This window comes from Psammomys obesus, unplaced genomic scaffold, assembly GCF_907164565.1.
Source record: "Psammomys obesus unplaced genomic scaffold, mPsaObe1.curated_primary_1811, whole genome shotgun sequence".
In the NCBI taxonomy this organism is placed as follows: Eukaryota; Metazoa; Chordata; class Mammalia; order Rodentia; family Muridae; genus Psammomys; species Psammomys obesus.
Window position 1 is genome coordinate 38,129,562 of NW_026596034.1, and position 21,530 is coordinate 38,151,091.

Genomic DNA, 21,530 nt, shown 5'->3' on the forward strand with positions numbered 1-21,530 from the left:
CCTGAGATGGGGTGAACTGCCCCCCTGAGATGGGGTGAGCTGCCCCCTGAGATGGGGTGAGCTGCTGCCCATTGGTGTTAGATACCTGTGCTTGGCCTCCTAGGCAAAAGGCCCCAGGTCATTTCCCTAATATTTAAATTCTGCCTTCTTATGCTCTCTCCTGTCGCAAAGGAAGCAGCTTTCACTGAGGGACTTTTGATGGAGCCCTAGGTTGGGGTCAGCCCTGGACGAAGGAATGGCAGTGGGAGTTCCCCGAGAGCAGGAGAGCATTACAGATGAATGCTGACCATAGTACCTGCAGAGAAGCAGAAGCGAGCAACGGCCCCTCTAACAGGCGGCCTTTGGCCTTTCCGCTTGCTTTGAGCCACGTGAAAAGGAGGTGTTAGGCATCAGCATCCCCTTTCTACCTCGCACAGTCCTGAGAGTTTCAAGGTCAGGAGATCAGCCGCAGGGCCCAGTGAGAGTTTAAAGCCCATGTCAGACTGTGCCAGAGCATGAATCATGACCCCTACTCCTACTGCTTTGTGGTTTCATTCCTTGGTTTACAGAGTTAGGCAAGAGGGATAACAGCAGGGTTTGCTCCCAGGGAGAAAGGTTGTGATTTAGGAAGCGGGGCCTCCAAGGGAGAGGGCCAGGGAAAGGAAAGCAATGATGGCGCCAAGCACTTGGCAGACCTGCCAGGTCCTCAGAGTCTGCAAACCGAGCCTACAGTGGTCAATGAGGAGTAGCTTTCCTAGGTGACCTGTCATTATCCCCCAAGACCCTGATCAGACAGACCCTCAGGGAGCGCCGGGAGGAGCAGAGCCAGCAGAGGGCAGCGGCAGCAGCCTGGTGGGTGTTTGCACTCGCAGGAGTGGGTGCCGAGACAGCAGCTTCGTGGCTGGGCTTGTCTCCTGGTCTAGAGTTCAAGACTGAGAAAAGCTTTGCAGGGCACTTTCCGGAGACTGGTCTGAGAGCCTGGCCTTGCTCCTGAGCGTTCACAGCCTCAGGCTCTCAGACAGGATGTTAAAACCGGAGGGGTTAGGGGAAGCCTCATCTCCTTTAACCTAAACTTCCCTCCCCATTTCACAGTCAGGCCTTCACAGGCCACACAGGAGCCCCTCCTCTGTCCTGTTCTCCGCCCTGACCCTGACTTTGTTTTCTGGCACGGACTGTGGGTCATGACCAAGGAATTATCAAGAGATTTGCTGATGAAGCAGCAAAGATATGTCGGCAGATGGGCGCTGGACCCGCCCCATCCAGGGAGGAAGCTCAGGAATTTACCACAATGGCTCTTTAATGATCTGTCTCAGAATAACTAATAGGACTTACCCAGGGTCCTGGCAAGGTGTGTGGGCTACTTCAAACTCCCCGGGAACCTCAAAGTGGTGGGAAGCACCTGTAGGACCTCACCCGAACTGGGTCCAGAGGCTGAGCCGATGACCAGAAGTGCCCACGAGGAATAGCAGGGAGCCCCACCCTGGAGGGCAGCCTGGGGATAAATCACTCCTCTCCCCTCCCACCAGCTGTTCTGGGCATGACTGTGGACCCTAGGCAAATGCTGAGTGAGGGAGGCAAAGATGAAGCCAGGAAGGCTGAGCAGGCAGTGGAAAGACTGAGTCTGCGTTTCACCCTTTGACCCTTCATGATTCACTCTTGGCAGGAACACACCAGAATGAACAAATCAGACCTCTGGGGTCATGGGCTTCTCCCTAGGGGCAGGGGCAAATAATGAGCAAGACCCAGCAATCTGCAGCTGCTAGACTCTTCGGAGGCCTAGGATGCGGGGGACAGTGCTCAGGGAGGCTGGCCACAAGGGGGAGCTGCCAAAGTGGGGGTGCTTCTGAACACAAGATTCAGGTACATGCAAATGTCCTGTGGCCTTTGAACATGCCTGGAGAGTTAGAATGGACCAGATAAATAGGGTGGAGCAGAGAGGGGATGAAGGTCGTATGTCAGGAGGGGGGTCTTCCCTGTAGGGTTGGGACTTCTAAGGGCTCTAAGAGGACTTTAAGCCAGGCTAAAAGATGCTGTACCAGCCAGAGTGGGTGGTGGCACACACCCTTGATCCCAGCGCTCGGGAGGCAGAGCAGGCGGATCTCTGAGTTCGAGGCCAGCTTGGTCTACAGAGTGAGTTCCAGGACAGCCAGGGTTACACAGAGAAACCCACTGTATTGAGAACACAGAGAGAGGCTGGCCAGGTACCAGTAGGGCATGCAGGGATCAGACATGAGAGCAGGCACTTCTGCAGGTTTACTGAAGGATGCGTGGAGAAGACAGGGTCCCTGGAGAAGCAGACCCGACAGGGGGTGTGGGCAGTAGACACAGATTTGTTACTAAGACTTGTCTCTACCACAAGCAAGCTACAGCTGGGGCTACACAGAGAAACCCTGTCTTGAAAAAACAAACAAATAAAAACAACCCCCTGCAAATAAAACAAAACAAAAAAACCACTGTAATGACATTTTTGAGAATTCTCAGATTTTGGTTTCTTTAAAAAGAGAGAGAGAGGGAGAGAGAGAAAGAGAGAGAGAAATAGTATAAGAATGTGCTTTTGTTTTGTTTTTCCGAGACAGGGTTTCTCTGTGGAGCCCTGGCTGTCCTGGACTCACTTTATAGACCAGGCTGGCCTTGAACTCACAGAGATCCACCTGCCTTGTGCCTCCCAGAGTGCTGGGATTACAGGCGTGCACCACTGCATTTGGCTTATGTGAGTTTGTTTTAATCCCAGGTGTAGGCATCTGTGGCTGCTTCGGACTGCTCACGGCAGCTGACTATAATTTGCCTCGTGCTCTAGCTGAAGCATGGTCTATTCCAGCTGCAGATAGTTTCTGCGACTGTGTGATATTTGGAAATCTGAGCGCTCTTCAGAGGGTTTATAAATGCCAGTGCCGCATAGGTGTGCTCCGTGGTGGTTGTTGGGGGTTGGTTGCAGTTTGTTGGCAGCCATGGCCAAAGAAGAAACAAAAGGAAAGAAATTAGATTCAGGGATTTTCCCTAATTCCTCTCCCCCTTCTTTTCTTGTTTCTCTCCTATCTAGTGTTAGGGGGTGAAACTGGGAGGATAAAGAGTGGGAAAAAGAAGAGCCCACAAAGTAACAGAGACTGGCTACAGGAACCATCCCATGGTAAGGAGACCCTGGAGCTTGCTGGAAGAGGGACAACCATGATGGTACAAGATGGGGGTGGGGCGCTGAGCTGAAAATGCACTGTATCTTCAGGCAGAGGTGTTCAAGACCCAGCTGGGTATGGGAGCAGGGGCTAGGCTCTGTTACAGGCAAAGCCATCCAGACAGCCAGGGGCTGCAGTCCATCTGTCAGGGTTAGCAGCCAACAGGGGAGGTAGGTCTGGGAACACAGTCTCCGGGAGCGGCTATGGCAGAGCTTCCCTGCAGAGGATTCTAGTCAGCCAGTGGAGACACTAGGCTAACCTGAGGCACTACTGTGCCCCTGTGGATTGGGGAAGGGGGAGGCAGGTTCACAGAAGCCTGGGGAAACATGGCTAGGGAAGCTCAAAGTCAAGAGCTAGGGCAGAGCCCCCAGGGAACACCGCAGAGTTCTCAGACTCCACACTGTGAAGGTCCTGAGTGTCAGGTCCTACCGGACGAGTCCAGGTCCTGAGCGGCTTACCCTGAAGCTTCAGCCACCTAGAGCCTGAATCCCAGGGACCTCTGAGGGTGACGGTATCACCTGAGGCTAGTAATCAAAGTGGTGCCCAAGGGCAGCTAGGAGAATGGTCAGGCTGAAGACTGGCAGGACAGTGACAGTTTTACCAAGGAAGCCCAGCAAATGTAAAGTGGAGGACCCAAAGGGCTGAGACGTCTCCAGGAAGTGAGGGCAAAATCTGTTTTCAGAAAGCCAAAATCCCAGGAAGCAATGGTGCGCACTGGCCGCTGTCCACAGCACTGAGAAGTGTGTAGAAGGGCACTGGAGACTGTCTGTAGGAGACCTCTGCTTAGGGGCGTGGACAACTGACTACTGTTACAATCAAGAGTCGTGATACAGTAGGCTAGAAAGGGAACAGGGAGCAAGGTTCATACAGGGACTCCCAGGAACTGGCCACTTGAAGAACCAAGACCAGGTGAGGCTGAAGACGTGGATCCTAGTTGGTGGAGTCAGAGGAAGAAGGGAGGAGTCAAGGACAGAGTCCTCTTTTCTCTAGGTTTGGCTTCCAAGGTGGAGAGGAGCAGTTCTGTCCCGAGAGGCTCCCTCGGCATATAGGAGCTGCTCAGTTAGCAGGCGCTGGTACACTGCACACACATCTAGAGACAGAGGCAAGGTCTGTCTTAGAGGCTTCAGGCCGTCCGGTCCACAGCAGGAAGCTGCCCCGTCTGTGGAGGCCCCACACCTGTGCTCCGCCCAGGCAGTCACCACAAGCCAGGGGCGTTATGATACATGTATATCAGACTTGCTCATATCCGATAAAGCTGAGGTCGGCAGCTCTGGGGTTCCCTGCACCTCTGACCTGGAGCACTGCTGTTTCCACCCAACATCCCAGAGGGGCTGGGGTCTCAGTGCTATTCCTGGGCCCTTTGTTGCTGCGTAATGAGGTGCTCCTGATTTGAGGACATGCTAAGATGTTTTCTTTCCGGGGGGGTAGTGAGCTTGCCTGGGGCACCAGCCATAACCTGGCCAAGGGCCACACACTTTCCTAGCTCCATTGTTCGTGTGTCTTCCCAGATCCTCACTGTGCCAGGAGAAGGACCTCAAGGCATAGGTAGGGTACTTAGAGAGTGCACCTGCCAACCCCTAAATGAAGTAGGAGTTCAGGAGGTATCTGGGGACCCTGGATATCAGAGTTAGCAGGGACCCCAAAGCTACCCAAATGAGGGATAGATCCATTTGCTGGGCCCTTATCCTGAGCCTTCTCCTCCTCCAGGGCGGGGCTCTCACAGCCTCTTCCGCCTGGTCCTGGTGCACCCTTGTACCCCAGAATGGGGTCTCCAGTTGGCCTTTACTAGCCTGCCCTGGGTGGCTAAAGGAGAGCTGATTGGCTCCAGAGGGAGAACTTTTATCCCGGTCTGTGTCCTACTCCTCACCTAAGGTGAGAACCCCACCCTCCTCCTCCTTGCCTGTCCCCTTCTGAAGCCTGGGGCCTGATTGTCTTATGGCATCAATGGATAAACACACAGCTCTGGGAAGGAGGAACTCATAGTCCACTACAGAGGCAGGCCAGGGGGTGTACCAGAGTAGGCACAGGGGCCCCTGTGTGTTCTTACTGTGCCCCAGTGGTGGAGCTCGCCCTGGCCCGGCCTTTCCTCATATCTTCTAGAGGCCGCCAGGGATGCCCTGCTCTCTGGCACCACGGAAACCTTCCCCCCTTTAGTATTGGAACCAAGAATAGCTCTGAACCGCTGTGTGGGTGCTGGGAATTGAACTTAGGTCCTCTGCAAGAGCAGCCAGTGCTCTCCACTACTGAACCATCTCACCAGCCTACACCCACACCCACACCCACACCCACACCCCCCCACCCACACCCCCACATACATACACACGCGCACCCCACACACACCCTGCCACCCCCCCACACACACACACCCCACCACACACACACACACATACACACTCACACCTCACCCCCACCCCTCCCACCCACACACCCCACCCCTCCCACCCACACACCCCACCACCGAATCTTAAAACCACAAGGGCAGCCGGGCCTCCAGCTCACCATGGGTTGCCAGACCCTCCCACAGTTTCGAAAGGCCCCTCGTGCTGCCAGAGAACATTCCAATCTGAGGTTGCTTTTGTTTCTCCTTATGGTAAGGATGGATCAAACCTCCTCAATTGAACAAAGGCTCCAGGGGCTCCTGGGACTGGTCCTAGCAGGACTGCTTCATTCCTGGCTTAAGAAACAGGCTGTTCCAACTGGGAAGCACAGGTCATTCTTACTTCATCGAGAGTGATAAGGGGGTCAAAAGATGGAGAAAAATATGTGGCTCAAAGTCCCAAGGCCACCTCGGGACACTGAGTTCGGCAGAAGGAACCCAGGAGTGCACACATACTCTGAGATGGCGGCCCAGGCGTCTCTTCTGGATTCCCAACTCGGTTAACTTGACATTACGACTCCTGAGGTGGAGGGCTCAGGTTACTGCCTGTGGCCCCCAAGACTTGTCATTCTGCAGACTTTTGACCTGGAGGCCCAGACCCCACCGGATGCTCTGAGTTACTGAGGGCTTGCGTGTCTTTTGGAGACAAGGAACAGCTGACATGTGTGAGGCATTATCCCTGTCTGCTCTCCTTGGCACACTGTGGAGCCCCGGGGGAGTTTCCCTTTTAAAGAGGTGGCCCGTCAAAGCTGGAGGGCTCGGGAGCAGGCTGCCAGTCTCTCTGGGTTTCAGTCACAGGACTGAAGCCACATTTGTACCCCCCGACCTGCGTGTGTCCGTGGTGAGTGTTGGGGTACTGGGAAGTAGAGTTGGGTGGAGGCCAAGTGATAATGAGGTACAGAAAGTCATTTCCATTTCTGGGTAGAAAACATCCTGTGAGCATGTGAGCAGGGGAGGACATACAGATAGTCTATATGTTGAGAATGACATGGTACAACAGGAGAGGGTCTCCAAGGGGAGAGCTTTCAGATGTTGGACAGAAGGGAGCTTATTAGCCCCAGGCAGAAGAACAAATGTATTGCTTCTGGATGCCCAGTATGGTGTGCGGGAGAGGGAGGACAAAGCTAAAAGCTGGACTGATCGATTGATGCAGCCAGGGCATGCAAAGCTAGGGTGATGATTGGGAGAGGCAGACCTGCGGGGCAGCCAACCAGGAGCTGTGCAGGGCTCGTGGGAGGATGAGGGGAACGCTGAAGACCCTGGCACCACCCTGAGGATGGACTGGAGGGGCAGGGAAGCAAGAGCCTATTCTACAGGTGGCCTGAGATAATCCCATGACCCCCGAGGAGCTGGCTCTGTGGGCAGAGGTCAGGGTGAGGGCTCGGCTGCTGGGCCTGAAAGTTCAGTGGTCTGGGGGAGCTCCATACGGAGGGGTCAGCCTGGTGTGCAGCTGAAAGGTGAACCGGCTCAGTAGTGAGCCAGTGTGACGCAGTGACAGTCCCTGGGGGGAAAGGCATCGGGATAGAGGATACGCAGCTCACCCCTCCACATGCAGCCTTCCTGGAAGCTTATCTGGGGGGCCCTAGGTTCAAGACTTCACAAGTAGTCAGATAACTGAAGGCAGCACTCCAGGCGCCCGAGAGGGTAAAGAGCGGGTGGTACCCAGTGGCTGGCACATCCACATGGGCACACGGGGCTGTATGCAGAGCATGTGACCTGAGAGATGATAGGGCTTATGTGGGCACACCTGTAGCTGTCTATATCTGTCGAGGCATCCGAACGTCTGTTTGCTTAATGTGTGTGGAAAAGTACACACATGTATTCAGAAGCCCGTCTACACAGCTGGACCTGCTTGTTTGGGGTGTGCCTAGGCATTTCTGTCTGTGATGATCTGTGCACAAGCGGGGGACCCGGCAGGTCTGTGTTGGCACGGACCCCTCTGCACAGAGAACATTCAGGTATGGATACGTGTGTCACACAGGTCTACTGCGGGCGGTTTGTGAGGGAGTGTACTTGTCACATGCAGATTGACACACATCCATGTGGGGGATCACGTGTATGTGCTTCAGATGTCTCTGTTTGGATGTGCTGTGTGACCCGTGTTTATGGAGGACGTGAGGTCACAGGTCGAGAACCTGTGCTGCTGTGCAGTTGTCTCTGCTCCTCCATGGCTGGCTGTGGCAGGGTCAGGGTCAGGTCAGCCCACTTGGGTCTCAGATTACAAGAGAAACGTAGAGGCAGCTTCCTAAGGTCCCATGTCACAGAGTGGCTTGGTACAAAGGTCTGTGATAAGCTTTGGCTGTCTGTGTCAGAACCTGGTAACTCCAGGCCCATTGGTGTGCCCTTGCTGAATGCCACACAGATTCTGAGTTGGGAGGTGGTTTGCTGATCCGAGGCAGCCCTCCACGGCATTCTCTGTGACTCTAGTTGGAACTGAGTAGCAGTGTTTGGATATTTTTACTTCGTTCCTTCTGCCTTTGGTAAGTAAACACAGGTTTTTGTTTGCTTCTAATGAGTACCGCCATCCTGTATGTACAATGAAGGGATGTGGTTCAAGGCCAACCTTCAGCAACTGAGAGCAACACTTGAGGCAAGGGTTACTGCCGATCTCTTCAGAAGTGCTCACCAAGGCAGGCAGAGAGCAGTGTCTGAAACACGCACTTACCCACGCACAGCCACACACACAGAGAGACGAAGTAAACAAGAATGTAAAGAGAAAAAGAGCTGGGTGACCTAAAGAAGCCTCCTGGCTTCTGACCTGCTGCTGCTGTCTGTACATCAAGGCTGTCAGCCAACCCCTCAGCGGAGCTGGGTCATTGTCACATTGTGACAAGTTTGACAAGGAGCCCTGTAGAGTACTGGCAAAAAGGGCTGTAGGGAGGCTCCCTAACCCAGCAGAGATGTTGCAGAGGGCTGGAGTTGGAGTTCGTTGACAGTGGAGTTTTGGAAAAGTCCAGGAAGAGATGAGAGAAAGATAGAGGCTAAAATAGAGACAGAGGAGGCAGAGAGAGACATACAGAAGAGAGACCTACAGAAGAGAGACCTCCAGCCCAGTCAAGGCAGGAGGAAAACATTAAAAGACACCTCCGAGGTGTAAATCTTCCAGAACCAGGACAGCCTTTCTCAACAACGCTTCTGGCTCACTTTAAGAGCGCTGCTGTTGTGGCAGGCCTCTGTTGTTAGTTTAAGCCTAAATAGAGAGAGTCCTGCACAGTGCAGCTCACTTTGCTGTTGCTCTAGCCTAAAGCATCAATCGGGGAGCAACAGGGATTTCCAGCTGGTCCTGTAAGGATGTCAATGAAACGGAAGGTCCAGAAGACGGGAAAGCAGAGGCTGGAGTTCGTTCAGGAAACTAAAGGGAACAAAAGAAAACAGTGTTGCTACAGTGGCTTTCATAACCAGAGCAGGAAGAACAAGAAGACAGTCTTGGGAAGTTGAATGTATAATTTCTGAAATAAAATATGAAGACAAAGAGGGGAAGTCACTCAAGGACACAGAAAGACAAACACACACACACACACCTACACACACCTCCAGCTGAAACAAGCACGTGAGTGTGAGCCTAGGTAGGGTATTGAAAGTTCAAGGCTAGCCAAGGCACCGCCTCAAAATGAGTAGGGCTTAGTCTGCACGAAGCTGGGGTCTAACTTCTTGCACTCCAAACACAAAAGGTCTAGCCTTGTGGGCTACTCCATGTGCGTATTCGTGTGTACCTGTACATGCAAGCACACACCTACCTACACACAGACACACCCACAAGAAAAGTGAAAAAGAGGGCTGGGATGGCCAGCGGGACAAAGCGTAACCTATGTATAATATGAAAATGTCCGGGGCTGAAGAAATGGCTCAGTGGTTAAGAGCACTGACTGCTCTTCCAAAGGACCCAGGTTCAATTTCCAGCACCCACATGGCAGCTCACAACTGTCCCACCCCCAATTCCAAGGGATTTGACACCTTCACACTAATGCACATAAAAAAATTTAAAAAAAAGAAAATGTCCATAAAACAGGGAGCTAGACATGCACCTCAATTGGGAAGTCCTTTCCTAGCATGCACGAAGCTCTAGGACTCTATTTCCAGTGCTAAATATAACTGGGTGTGTTGGCACTCATCTGTAATACCACACCATGCAGTAGGAGGCTGGAAGATCATAAGTTCAAGGCCACACCCAGCTAATATGTTGGAGGACACATGAGACTCTGTCTTAAAAAAAAAAAAAAAGACTCAAAGTCAGCATGTCACTGAGGACGCACAGAACTGTCTGTCTGAAGAGGTGATGCTGCCCAGAGAAGAAAAAGCATGCCCTCTTCCAAAATCTGGGATAATGAAATATTATTTTATTATTATTTACTTAGCTACTGACCTGAGGTTCCTATCACCAGCTCAAGTGAGACAGACACTTTGGAGCCATGACTCTGAAGAAATGGTTTACAGCCCAGAACTGCATAACAAGCAAAGCTGTTGACCGGGTGTGAAAGCTGACTAGACATAGTCAGGCTTGCAAAAGCTCAGAAATGCAGTCCCCACACACCCACTGCCAGAGAGTGTTATGAGGTCTTGCCCTAATCAAGAGGCCAAGCCAAAAAGGGAGGGACGGTTAAAGTACAGATGGTAGGTGGAAGCCCTAGCTGCCCCGCCGGCAGCCAGGGATCCCCATCAGAGGCACAAGAGGGCATCTGGGGTGGACGGAGGAGATGAGGAGATGGCGGGGGTGGGGTGGGGGGAGGCTGCAGCATCAGGAGACTGGCACCCAGCAGGAGAACATGGGGCGGTCAGAAATTCAGAACAAACAGGAAGACAGTTTCTAAAGACGAGCTTTTACTCTGCAGCCTAGGCTCAAATGTGCCATCCTCCTGCCTCAGCCTCCCAAGTGCAAGATTGTAGAAATTAAGGATGAGCAAGATAACGCCTAGTTGCAGAGATCCCTTTGTGGCTCAAACAACCCTTCCACTGGGGTCACATATCAGATATCCCGCTCATCATGTCATGAAGTAGCAATGGGAATAATTTTATGGTGGGGGGGTCAGCACAACATGAGGAACTCTATTCAGGGGTCGCAGCATTAGGAAGGTTGACTTTTCCTACCAAAAAAGGAGATAGCACAGTGACTTCTCAACTTCAAGGAAGGTGAGGCTGAGGAATCTGACCGACTCATAGCACTCCGAATTGACCAACAGTACAGGCACCCAGAAGCCTACTAAGCCGCACTATTTTGTTTTTGTGTTTTCAGCACCAGAAGCTGAACCCTAGCTTTATGCATTCTAGGCAAATAAAGGCTGCACCAATGAGCGAGAATCCCCAGATCTTTTATGGTTTTAAGCCAATACAGGGATGACAGGAGGAATTTTCACAGTAGTTTTTAACAACTCCAGCTAAGTGTGGTGGTGTATAATCCCAGCACGTGGGTCGTGGGGGTAGGATACTAAGAATGCAAGGCCGAGCTGGGCAGTGGTGCGCATGCCTTTCATCCCAGCTGGGAGGCAGATCTCCGAGTTTGAAGCCAGCCTGGTCTACAGGGTGAATTCCAGGATAGCTAGGGCTGCACAGAGAAACCCTGTCTCAACAAAACAAAAGTGTTCAAGACCAGTTTTGGTGACAGGAGACCCTGTCTCAATAACAACAAATTTGAATGAATTTGAGTTCACAGGTGGGAAGAAACGCATAACCAATAGCCAGGCAGATCTAAACAGATGGGGAAGCATAGACAGAGCTGATCCCAGCTATGAAGGCCCAGAGCTCAGACATTGCTGTGGTTCTGGAAGCAGCAGGGAGGGGTTGCCAGACCCTTTCAGTGAGCACACTTGACAACAGTGCTTCAGGAGATTTACCCCAGAGAGAATTGCAAACAAGCAGAATAAACACCACAAGAGAAAAGAACAGGGAACAATGAATCCAGGCTTTCCTGTTCCTAAAGGGACCTTGTACACCATGCCCTGGGAACTAAGAATCCTGCAAGGCACACAGGACATGCGAGATGCTAAACAAGGAGAGACAGGGCTGGAGAGGAGCAACAGAAGAAGGAACGCACCGACCTCAGTGGGTCGGGAAAGACTCATAACTTGAAAATGTAGTGAGAGCACCAAGGTGCGGTGGCCATGCCTGTAATCTCAGCACTCGGGAGGCTAAGGCTGCAGGATTGCTGCAGGTTCTGGTCCAGCCTGGGTGATAATATACCCTCGCGCATTGTCCTATCCCACAGGGACAAGTTCTTTCCCATCCTCCTCCCCTACCCAACAGCCTTAAAATGCAGACACAGATCCCATGGCCAACCCAGGGAACCTTGGCAGCTGACAGGGCAGGAGGTCTCCATGCCCCTCTTGTCTGTGACAGGTCGGGGGCTGAATATGTGCAGACGCCTAAGATGACCCAGATGCCACGGAGAGGCACATGGACAGTGGTGTTTTGTATAGGGTCCTGGTTCTCAGGAATCTTAGGGCCTCTCTGCCAAGAGAGTGGGAGCTTCGAAGATGACACGAATATAGCTCTTCTCCACTGATGAGGTGAACTGACAGCTGCTACCTGACTGGGTCTCCCCAGCAACCATTTGAGGTGTTATCAACGGGAGGGAACGTGAGGCTTAGGGGCCCGGGCACCTGCCAAGGAAATATAGCTAACTATGAGCTTTCTTCTCAGGGTCAGGAGGAAAGAGAGGCCTCGGTGTCTGGAGGTGAACAGGCACCTTGTTGGATGCTGTAATCCCTGCCTGTCAGAACTTGGGCACTTACAGTGAAATGGGCCCCAAAGGGCAGGTCTGCATGAAGGCAGCAAGCCAGATGACAAGAAAATTGCCTTGGGCTAGCCCCTTCTGAGTCCCTCTCAGGGTCTGCAGTCCTCTACCTAGTCAATGCAGCAACGCCCAGTGGAGAATTGCAAACAGGCAGAATGGGACATTCTGTCGCCTCCCTATCCTGAAAGGCGGTGGAGAGGTTGTAAACAGGACTCCAAGTCTTAATTACCGGACCAAAGGCCTCTGTCCTTTCCCCTGACAGCAGCTCCATCCGGCCCCTTTCTTCTGTGCACAGGCCAGGGCAGAGGTGCCAAGGCAGCTGTGGAAGCAGATCCCTGGGGACATTTGGAACTATCTATGAAACAAATGTTGACCCTCTGGTGGTTCTGGCCTCTGCTGGCCATCTGTGCTTCCGACTCATTCCGGGACCGGGCGCTGGAAATCATGAGAAACACACCAGTCATCGACGGGTGAGTGTTGCCACCTTTTGAGGTGTCTGTGAGGACCGGATGCGGAGGGCCTGGTGAGGGAAGGCAAGGGGCCAGTGTTCTAGCCCCAGCTCCCAGGTGTCCTGAAGCTCTGAGGTGTCTGTGGGGACTGAGGAAAGGTGCCTGCGGGGACCAGATGCAGAGGGCCTGGGGGCGTGGAGGAAATGTGTCAGTGTTCTAGCCCCAGCTCCTGTCTCCTGAAGCTCAGAGTTTGGTTGGGTCTATGGGATTCTGAGGTCTCCCAAATCTCTAGTCATATGTTGGAGGAAGGGATCCAAGTCCCTCCCTGGGTCTCAGCTGAGGGTAGCCTTACACTACGAAGCTCCTCTTGAGCATCCTTCTGGCTCTCCTCCTCCTCATGCCTTACTTAGGGCCAAGTGGCCCAGAGCCTCTCTTGCTTCTTCATGAAGGTCACAGCATGTATGCGGGTGCCACACATATCCCCAAACTTCCCATCCCTCTAACATCACTAGAATACTTGAAGACCTCTTGCCAGCTCCTTACCACCCGTTGGCCAAAGCATCACCACTGTACTTGTAGTTTTTGCTTCTGCCTACCCCTGCTGGCCAGTCACTTGCCCACTGGGCTTTTATGAAAGCCTCTGATGGACCACCCATGGGCAACTGTGATCCCTGAGGCACACAGAAACTAGAACTGCAGTTTGACCTAGCAGAGACATTTCTGTTCCCTCAGGAGACAGGAGTCCAGTGGTCCCATTTTGTCTTCCGGTGGTGTGTGGAAAGAGATGAGGAAAGAGATGGGCAGAGTGGCTCCAAGTATGGCAGAGGGCTCCTGAGGCATCTAGGGCCCCATTGCACCCCTTCTCAGCACCAACAATGGGGATGAACTTCCTGGATGGGTTGTAAGTGTCCCCAGACAAAAGTCCCTTTCCTGGATCCTGCCTAGCCCTGCCTCAGATAGCTGGCAAGGCTGCCTTGGCTGGCCCATACCTATTCATGTATCCACTCAATGAGCATATCATGATCAATCTGTGCCAAGTGAAAAGGGTGGGGTGAGAGAAAGATGACAGTCAGTTCAGTGCCTTCCCGACCCTCTTCCGGGAGTGACGTCATGTTGCCAGAGGCTGAAGCATGTATTCCTTTGCTGAGGGAATAATTGGGCACCAGCCCTAGGGAGGGGCACTCTCCCTGAGCTTTCCAAAAAAGCTTCCCGGATTGACCGGGAGTGGGATAGGGTCAGGGTGAAGGAGAACTAAGAGGTGGCAGGTGATAACAAACCTGAGGTAGTTATCGGCGATTCTGGGTGTAGCTGCTTTCGCTTGTAATCCCAGCACTTGGGAGGCTGAAGCTAAAGGTCACTGAAGGCTTGAGTCCAGCCTTGATTCCATAATAGCCTCCTGTCCAGTCTGGGCTAGAAAGGCCCTGTTTAAACACAGACAGCTCCAGGCATAGTGGCACATGCCCTTACTCTTGGCACTTGAGAAGCAGAGGCAGCTGGATCTCTGGGAGTCTGAGTCCAGCCTGGTCTACACAGTGGGCTCCAGGACACCAGGGCCATATAATGAGATCATGTCTCAAAAAAAAAAAAAAACAGAAACACAAGAGGTTGCAGAGAAGGCAGCTCAGTGGTTAAGAGTAGTTGTTGCTTTTGTAGAGGACCAGGATTTGGCTCTTCTTCGTTTATTTTATTATATATTTTTTTGAGATAAGATTTCTCTGCATGGCCCTGGCTGTCCTGGAACTAGTGTCACTCTGTAGACCAGGCTGGCCTGGAAACTAAAGATCCGCCTGCCCCTGCCTCCCAAGTGCTGAGATTAAAGGTTGTGCCACCAACTGCCCAGCTTGGGGTTAGATTCTTAACATCCACAAAGTAGCTTACAGCTATCTGTAAATTCAGTTCCAGGGACTCCAGAACCCTCTTCTCACCTCTATGGGCACAAGGCACACACATGGTACACAGACACATACATGCAGGCAAAAAATGAAGTACACATAAAGAATTTAGTGAATCTAAAAAAAATAATAATAATAAAACCACAAACAGACTAGGTATGGTGGCATAAGCCTGTAATCTCAGCATGTAAAAGGCAGAGACTGGAAGATCACAGCAAATTTTAGGGCAGCCTGGGCTACATGGAGAGTTTCAGGCCATCCAGGGCTGTATAGTGAGACCCCATCTCAAAAAACACCAACCCCTAAAAAAAAAAAAAGTGTGTTTCTTAGCGACAGCTGGATGCAGGACAGTGCCTGTGTGCCTCGATGGGACCCTATGAGATCGCCTAGCGAGGCGTAGCTGTCCTGATTTGTAGATACTCCCGCACGTTTAAAATTGCCTAACAGTGCATTTCTCTGGACAGATCTAATGACTACACTGACAGTTACTTATTTACCTTAATAATGCACACTCTTGGGGAAGATGCCAAGATACTCTGCGTTACAGATGAGGAAACGTAGGTGGTAGCCGAAAGGAACTGGGACAGGAGATGGAAAGTGGACAGTGGGGACAAAGGTAGAGCTAGGGGAGGGAGACAGGCCCCAGCTTAGCATGGAGGTGCGTGCCCCCTCAGTAGTCTCAACAAGCAAAACCAACAGGGTGCAGATCTGCAGCAAAAGGTCTGCTGTGCCTGAGTGCTAATGAGCCTTCCCTGGCTGCTCCCGGACCATCTGCTGGAGTCTGGTGATGACTCAGGCCCTGTGGCAGCACAGGCAGAGGTGACAAAAGGCCCTTGTACTAGCTCAGGTGGTAGCTCCTGGCCCTCTCCTTCCTTCACGAAAGCACTGGCTCCCTTGGGACTTCTCAAAACTCAGAGGACCAAAGTCCTTTGGAGTCACAGATGAAGGTGAGCTGGGGTTTGCCATGGGAATAGAGACAAAGAGGAGCCTGAATGCTATGAGTAATTCCTCACTCCCCAGAAGTAGGGGTGAGGTAGATATGGGGGGGCAGGCTACCCCCTGACATGCCCCAGCTTTCTCTGCAAGGAGGAAATGTAATCTTTGGATTGAAAATGTCAGAATCGGAACCGGCACCTGCAATGGTTCCCTGCCCCAGATTTTGCAGCAGAACAGGGGCCTGCCCTTTCCTCCTGCCTGGTGGTGGGGCTGGAGCATGAAGGCCACTTGGCCTGGAGTGCAGTCAGGAATTTCACCTGTGTGAAGGTGCACTCAGGTTAGAGGTATTCCGCCTGTGGGGCCTGCATGTCAGTCTTGGGCTGTGGGATTTTGAACTGGAGAAGGGCAGCCTGCAAGCCATCTGGTTCGGAAGCCTACAGGGCCAAGCAGGCTTCCTAATCCACCTTGGATTCCTCCCTTGTCCCCACCCCCCAGGCACAACGACTTGCCTTGGCAACTGCTGGATTTGTTCAACAACCAGCTGCAGGACCAGAGGGCGGACTTGAACACGCTGACTAAAACACACACCAACATCCCTAAGCTGAAGGCTGGCTTTGTGGGGGGCCAGGTACAACCTCTGGTCTCCCATTTGCTCTGTCCTGGGGTCTCCCCTCTAGTCCCCGGGGGACTGATTAGGTATGGCCTGCCTTACCCCGAAGCATGCCTCAGGGGCCCCAGGAATCCAGGAGGGCAAGAGAGCAGAGCCAAGTGTACACTGGGTGGGCTCCGACGTCGGTGATCTGAGCAGACGTCGGTGATCTGAGCAGTCAGCTATTCCTCTTGGCTCCCAGTTCTGGTCTGCTTACTTGCCTTGTGACACCCAAAACAAAGACGCTGTGAAAAGAATTTTGGAACAGATGGATGTCGTACACCGAATGTGCCAGCTCTATCCCGAGACCTTCTTGTGTGTCACCAATAGTTCAGGTAGTGTCCCACAGGCCTTAATGTCCTCCTGCCATGCTCGGTTTTGAGTATGAGGTAGGACTTTGAACCTGGAATGTCTGGTGCCAACACTCTCCTCTGTTCCCCGTAGATATCCTACTGGCTTTCCAGAGTGGGAAAGTGGCCAGTCTGATTGGTGTGGAAGGCGGCCACCTGATCGACAGCAGCCTGGGCGTCCTGCGGGCACTCTACCATCTGGGCATGCGGTACCTGACCCTCACCCACAACTGCAACACACCCTGGTAAGGGGTCCCCATGAACACCCTGGGCTGTGGTCAGAAAAGGAAACCACATGTCCTCTATCGTGCCCGGACCCCTGGCCAGGCCTTGTTAGCCGGGCTGCCGCGCAGGGGCTGAGACTACTGCTCTGTTCCCGGGACACGTGTGTGTTTTCCTTCAGGGCCGACAACTGGCTGGTGGACAAAGGAGATGACAAGGCTGAGAGCCAAGGATTGTCAGACTTTGGGAAGGTGAGGGGGGAGGACAACATTCCCCCAAAACAGGAGGATTTCCAGCACAGGGTGTCACACCTCAGGCCTCTGCAGTGCTGGTTTCCAGGACAGAGTCAGGTGGAATCCTGAGCACTCAGGATGCTGCTGAGTCCTGGGTACCCCGCAACTTCCAGCCACTAGCGGCTTAGTTAACACTCAGTGTTGCTTCTCCCATGCCTCAAGCTCAGAACATCTGGGAAGCATGCCCAAATCCAATCCCGTTCCTCCTCCTCCCCAGCGCGTGCTGAAGGAGATGAACCGCCTGGGTGTCATGATTGACTTGTCTCACGTGTCTGTGGCCACCATGAAGGCTGCTCTGCAGCTATCCAAGGCTCCAGTCATATTCAGCCACTCCTCTGCCTACAGCCTGTGTCAACACAGGCGGAACGTACCTGATGATGTACTCCAGATGGTGGTAAGGACTTGAGGAATGAAAGGGAGCCCCTTGCCTCCTGGGGGCCCTCTCCAACTTTCACCCCCGTCCCCTCTCTGAGCAGAAGAACACAAGCAGTCTGGTGATGGTTAACTTCTATAGTGAGTTTGTGTCCTGCTCAAAGGATGCCAACTTGTCCCAAGTGGCTGGTAAGTGGGTGTGTCCACACAGTGGCCAAGTGGGAGAGGGCCCTGCTTAGGACTCATGCCTGCTACTCCCTACAGACCACCTGGACTACATCAAGAAGGTGGCGGGCCCTGGGGCTGTAGGCCTTGGAGGAGATTATGACGGTGTTTCCAAGTAAGACTGGCATGATGTTCTATGATGGGGTTATGATCCTGTGGGCTCTAGTTTTTAAACTCAACTTTGTTTGGGGTTCCTTAAGTCTCTACCTCCCTTCCAGCCCCCAATCCTGTGTAGGAGAGAAAGAAGGTTAGAAGGGAAAGGGGACGTAAGACTTCTTTACTTCTTCCAGCTGGGTAGGATCGTTGGGTTCTTTGGGGCTATACCAACCTCAGTCAGTCATCAGGACATCCAGCAGTCCAGACACAACAAAGGGCAAAGGCAGCAGGATGAGCAAGCAGCCTTCCTTCTCCTCTGTCAGTCTCCTGGAAGCCCCTTCCTTTCTCGCTGGGCTCTGGTATTTATACTCTCCAGAGTCCTCAGACCTCCACTAACTCCAGCGGGCAAAGACCACACCCTTCTCTGAGCCCCAAGAGGCTGTTATCAGCTATGAATAAACACATCCACATAACATACGGGAGTTTTCAAAGAGACCAAAACTTGCACCACGTGATCCTCTGTGTGTCCTGATGGGAAAGTGTGTCCAGTGCAGGGTGTTTTGCTGCAAGCCTGCTCTTTTGGCCTTCATGTGCCCAGAGAGTGTCCTGTCTACAAAGCCTGGTCCTCTCGGTCTTGGCACAGGCTTCCTGTGGGGCTGGAGGATGTTTCCAAGTACCCAGATCTGATAGCGGAACTTCTCAGGAGGAAATGGACGGAGCCCGAGGTCGAAGGTGTACTAGCTCACAACCTGCTTCGGGTCTTCTCTGATGTGGAAAGGGTGAGGAGAGAATGCCATCTGGGTTCCCCACCCTTCCCCTAGCCCCAAAGCAGGCTGCCTAACTTGTGTCTGCCTCCAGATAAGCAATGACATGCAAGGCATGCAAGGTCCTGAGGAAGAGCCTATCTCCCTGGCCAAGCTGGAAGGCGCCTGCAGGACACGCTACGGCTACTCACAGGCCCCCAGCATCCACTTCCAGAGAGGGGCCCTGTTGGCCTCCCTGGCTCCCCTGCTCTTCAGTCTGCATCTCCTGTGACATCCTAAGGACCAGAACCTCCTTCAGAGTGCTCAGAGCTCATGGAACACTGGACAAGCCCAGGGCTCTGCTGCCCATGCAAAACCACACCCTCTCCGGAACAAGCAGTGTGCCTACCTGGGGACAGCTCAAGGCACAGGCCTTCAATAAACACAGCTCTTTAAGTCCTGAGTAGGCTTGCTGTAGTCTCTCAGCCCTGGAACATTCCGGGCAGCAGGAGAGCAGATTTTGTGAGAAGGGGCCCTGTGTGCACAGGGCCATGGGAGAGCCTGAGTTTGTGGAGGGAAGGGCTACAAGGAACGCAGAGGTCATCGGCTAGTTTAAAAAATCACAGTCCAGGTTCCAGTGGTTACCTTTCCCGCACACACCGGTTCTCATGTGCACACAGCCCCCACCCACATACACTCCCTAAGTCCTACATATATGTCACACATGGGCACATGTACTCCGACACATTCCATACGAGGGTCACGCATACACCCATGTTTATCTGGGTTCCGTAGTGTTGGGAAGAGACCCAGAAAATCTGAATTTGGTCTAGCCTTGGAGGGTGGGACTCTCCAGGCCTATCTCACACAGCTAACAGCAGGTCTTTCCAGGTTCGCAGGGGCAGAGGTGGTTTCATGTGTGTTACCTAGCATGGCTGTTAGGGTGCTCGGGCTCACGCTGAGGACATTCAAGGCTAAGTCTGGTGGATAAACTCATGAGGGGCAGCACGGAGCAGTCCTGCTGACTGGCCTGCCACTCCTCTCCGGTCCACGCTGCTTAGATACTCCTCATGGACACGGGCAAGAGAGCCTGTCCCTGCCTGCTCTGAGAGGTACCCCACAAGGGGTGAAGGATGTCGCTGTCTGAGTAGAAGCCCCATGGCCATATATGTGTATCCCGTTCAGATCTGCCCTCCACGAAAGAAAACTGGGCGGCTGATGACCACGGCCCATGGGTGCTGACCACAGGCTTTAATATTAATAGTTAACTTCTTGAGGCAGGTTCACATGTATCCCACGTGGTCCACCAACTCACTACTCGACCTCTGATGATCCTGATGAACTTCTGATGCTCCCACAGCACCTCCCGAGTGCTGTCGGTACACGTACAGACCTCACTTGGTTCATGCCAGACTTTGTGAGTTCTAGGCAAGCATGCCGCCAACGGAGCCTTTTAGAATCCTCCCCGTGACCCTGCTACCCGTGTTCGCATGTGCCACCAAGGAATGAAAGGACAGGGGCCTGAGTACCCCCAAGTGTGTGGGTTGGCACAGAACAAGCCTTGGTCCTGTCCCTGTGTCTGTCACAGCATGGCCCACCAGGCATAGTCTGACTCAGTCTACATGGCTTGAGGATCACCCTCCGGCTACTTAGGATCAATTTATGCCAGGAAATGCTTGGGAAAGGTTTCTGTGCCCACTGTCTGTGCCCACTGGGAAAGGCCCCCTGGTGGATTCCCAGTGTATTGTACCTCACTCTGCCAGCAGGGAAGTCAAGGGGCAGAGGTCCTGAAACAAACCTAGACCCTGGCCCTCAGGCAAGAAGACTTCAAGACTGAAATCAGCCCAGGCTGCATCGCAAGACCCTGTCTCAAAACTTCCAGTTGCCTAAAATAATCTGTTGTTGTTGTTGTCAGGGTCTCATGTACCTAAGGGTGGCTCCAACTCAGGATGCACGGAGGATGACTGAATTCCTAGACGCACGGTAAAGCTCCCATGGGGTGATGCATGGCCTGGTGCTGAAGTTGTTTTGTTTACTTATCCAATTGTCTGACTTTACATCACCATCTCTCTCTTTTAAAATGATGAGGTTGGGCGTGGTGGTGCACGCCTTTTATTCCAGCACTCTGCAGGCAGAGGCAGGTGGATCTCTGTGAGTTGAGGTCAGACCGCTAGGGCTACGTAGAGAGAGACCCTGTCTCAAAACAAGCAAACAAACAAAAAACTTGTACTTGTGTGGGCACAAACACTGGAGGTCAGATGACCTTTTTTTTTTTTTTTTTTTTCCCGAAACAGGGTTTCTCTATATAACCCTGGCTGTCCTGGACTCACTCTGTAGACCAGGCTGGCCTCAAACTCACAGCAATCTGCCTGCCTCTGCCTCCCGAGTGCCAAGATTAAAGGTGTGTGCCCCCCTACCCACCCTCCCCCTGGCCCAGATGACTATTTTGAGAGTTGGTTCTCTCCTTCCACCATGGGTTCCATCAAAACAAACTCAGGCCAGCAGGATTCGAAGCTTTTACCCACTGACCATCTTCATGCCCTAAGTTTCCATCTTCTAAAACACCCGGGTGTTGCCAGAGCACCTGAGGTCAAGGATTCCAGAACAGGTTTCAGAGGTGGGGGCGAAGCTGGAGCCCACCCGTGGATGCGGGTTGTGTGTTGGTGTTTGGGGACATTATCTGGGTATTCCTCTATCTAACACAGAGTGAGGCGGTGCTTGGAGTGATTGGGACCATATGGGAGGCCACTGGGCTGCATGAGGCAAGCAGCAGGGTTCTAAGTGAGGCACATCCTGACTGTAGGCCAGGTTATTTCACACACACACCCCAAACCCAGGTAAATTGGGGAGCCTCTTATAAGGCAAAGTACCTACCAGAGTCAGACATCCACCTTGAACAGTATACACACATACACACACACAAGTTTAGTCACTGGATACAGTAAGTTTGTTCCAACCCTTCCCCTGAAGTTAAGGACCAAACCCAGGGCCTTGAACTTGAGAGGCAAGTGTTCTACCACTGAGCTAACCTATCCAACCCCCCAGTGAAT

At 52.7% G+C, this 21,530-nt stretch overlaps 1 protein-coding gene across 5 annotated transcripts in view; it reads left to right on the forward strand.

Annotated features, from left to right (window-relative positions):
* Dpep1 (dipeptidase 1) overlaps positions 1-18,943 on the forward strand; it is a 20,412-nt gene extending 1,469 nt beyond the window's left edge. Inside the window, exons 2-12 of one of the 5 annotated variants that reach the window (XM_055621441.1) lie at positions 3,020-3,106; positions 12,549-12,723; positions 16,026-16,158; positions 16,382-16,514; positions 16,624-16,774; positions 16,933-17,002; positions 17,262-17,438; positions 17,521-17,605; positions 17,681-17,756; positions 18,381-18,516; positions 18,596-18,943. In XM_055621441.1, coding sequence (XP_055477416.1) covers positions 12,611-12,723; positions 16,026-16,158; positions 16,382-16,514; positions 16,624-16,774; positions 16,933-17,002; positions 17,262-17,438; positions 17,521-17,605; positions 17,681-17,756; positions 18,381-18,516; positions 18,596-18,772 — 1,251 coding nt within the window. In that variant the 5' untranslated portion in view covers positions 3,020-3,106; positions 12,549-12,610 and the 3' untranslated portion in view covers positions 18,773-18,943. Of the gene's footprint in view, positions 1-3,019; positions 3,107-4,944; positions 5,022-6,216; positions 6,368-7,872; positions 8,007-12,548; positions 12,724-16,025; positions 16,159-16,381; positions 16,515-16,623; positions 16,775-16,932; positions 17,003-17,261; positions 17,439-17,520; positions 17,606-17,680; positions 17,757-18,380; positions 18,517-18,595 lie in introns of those variants that run through there. The other 4 variants (XM_055621443.1, XM_055621445.1, XM_055621444.1 and 1 more) reach the window with 4 other exon arrangements.
* Positions 18,944-21,530: the final 2,587 nt, after the last annotated feature.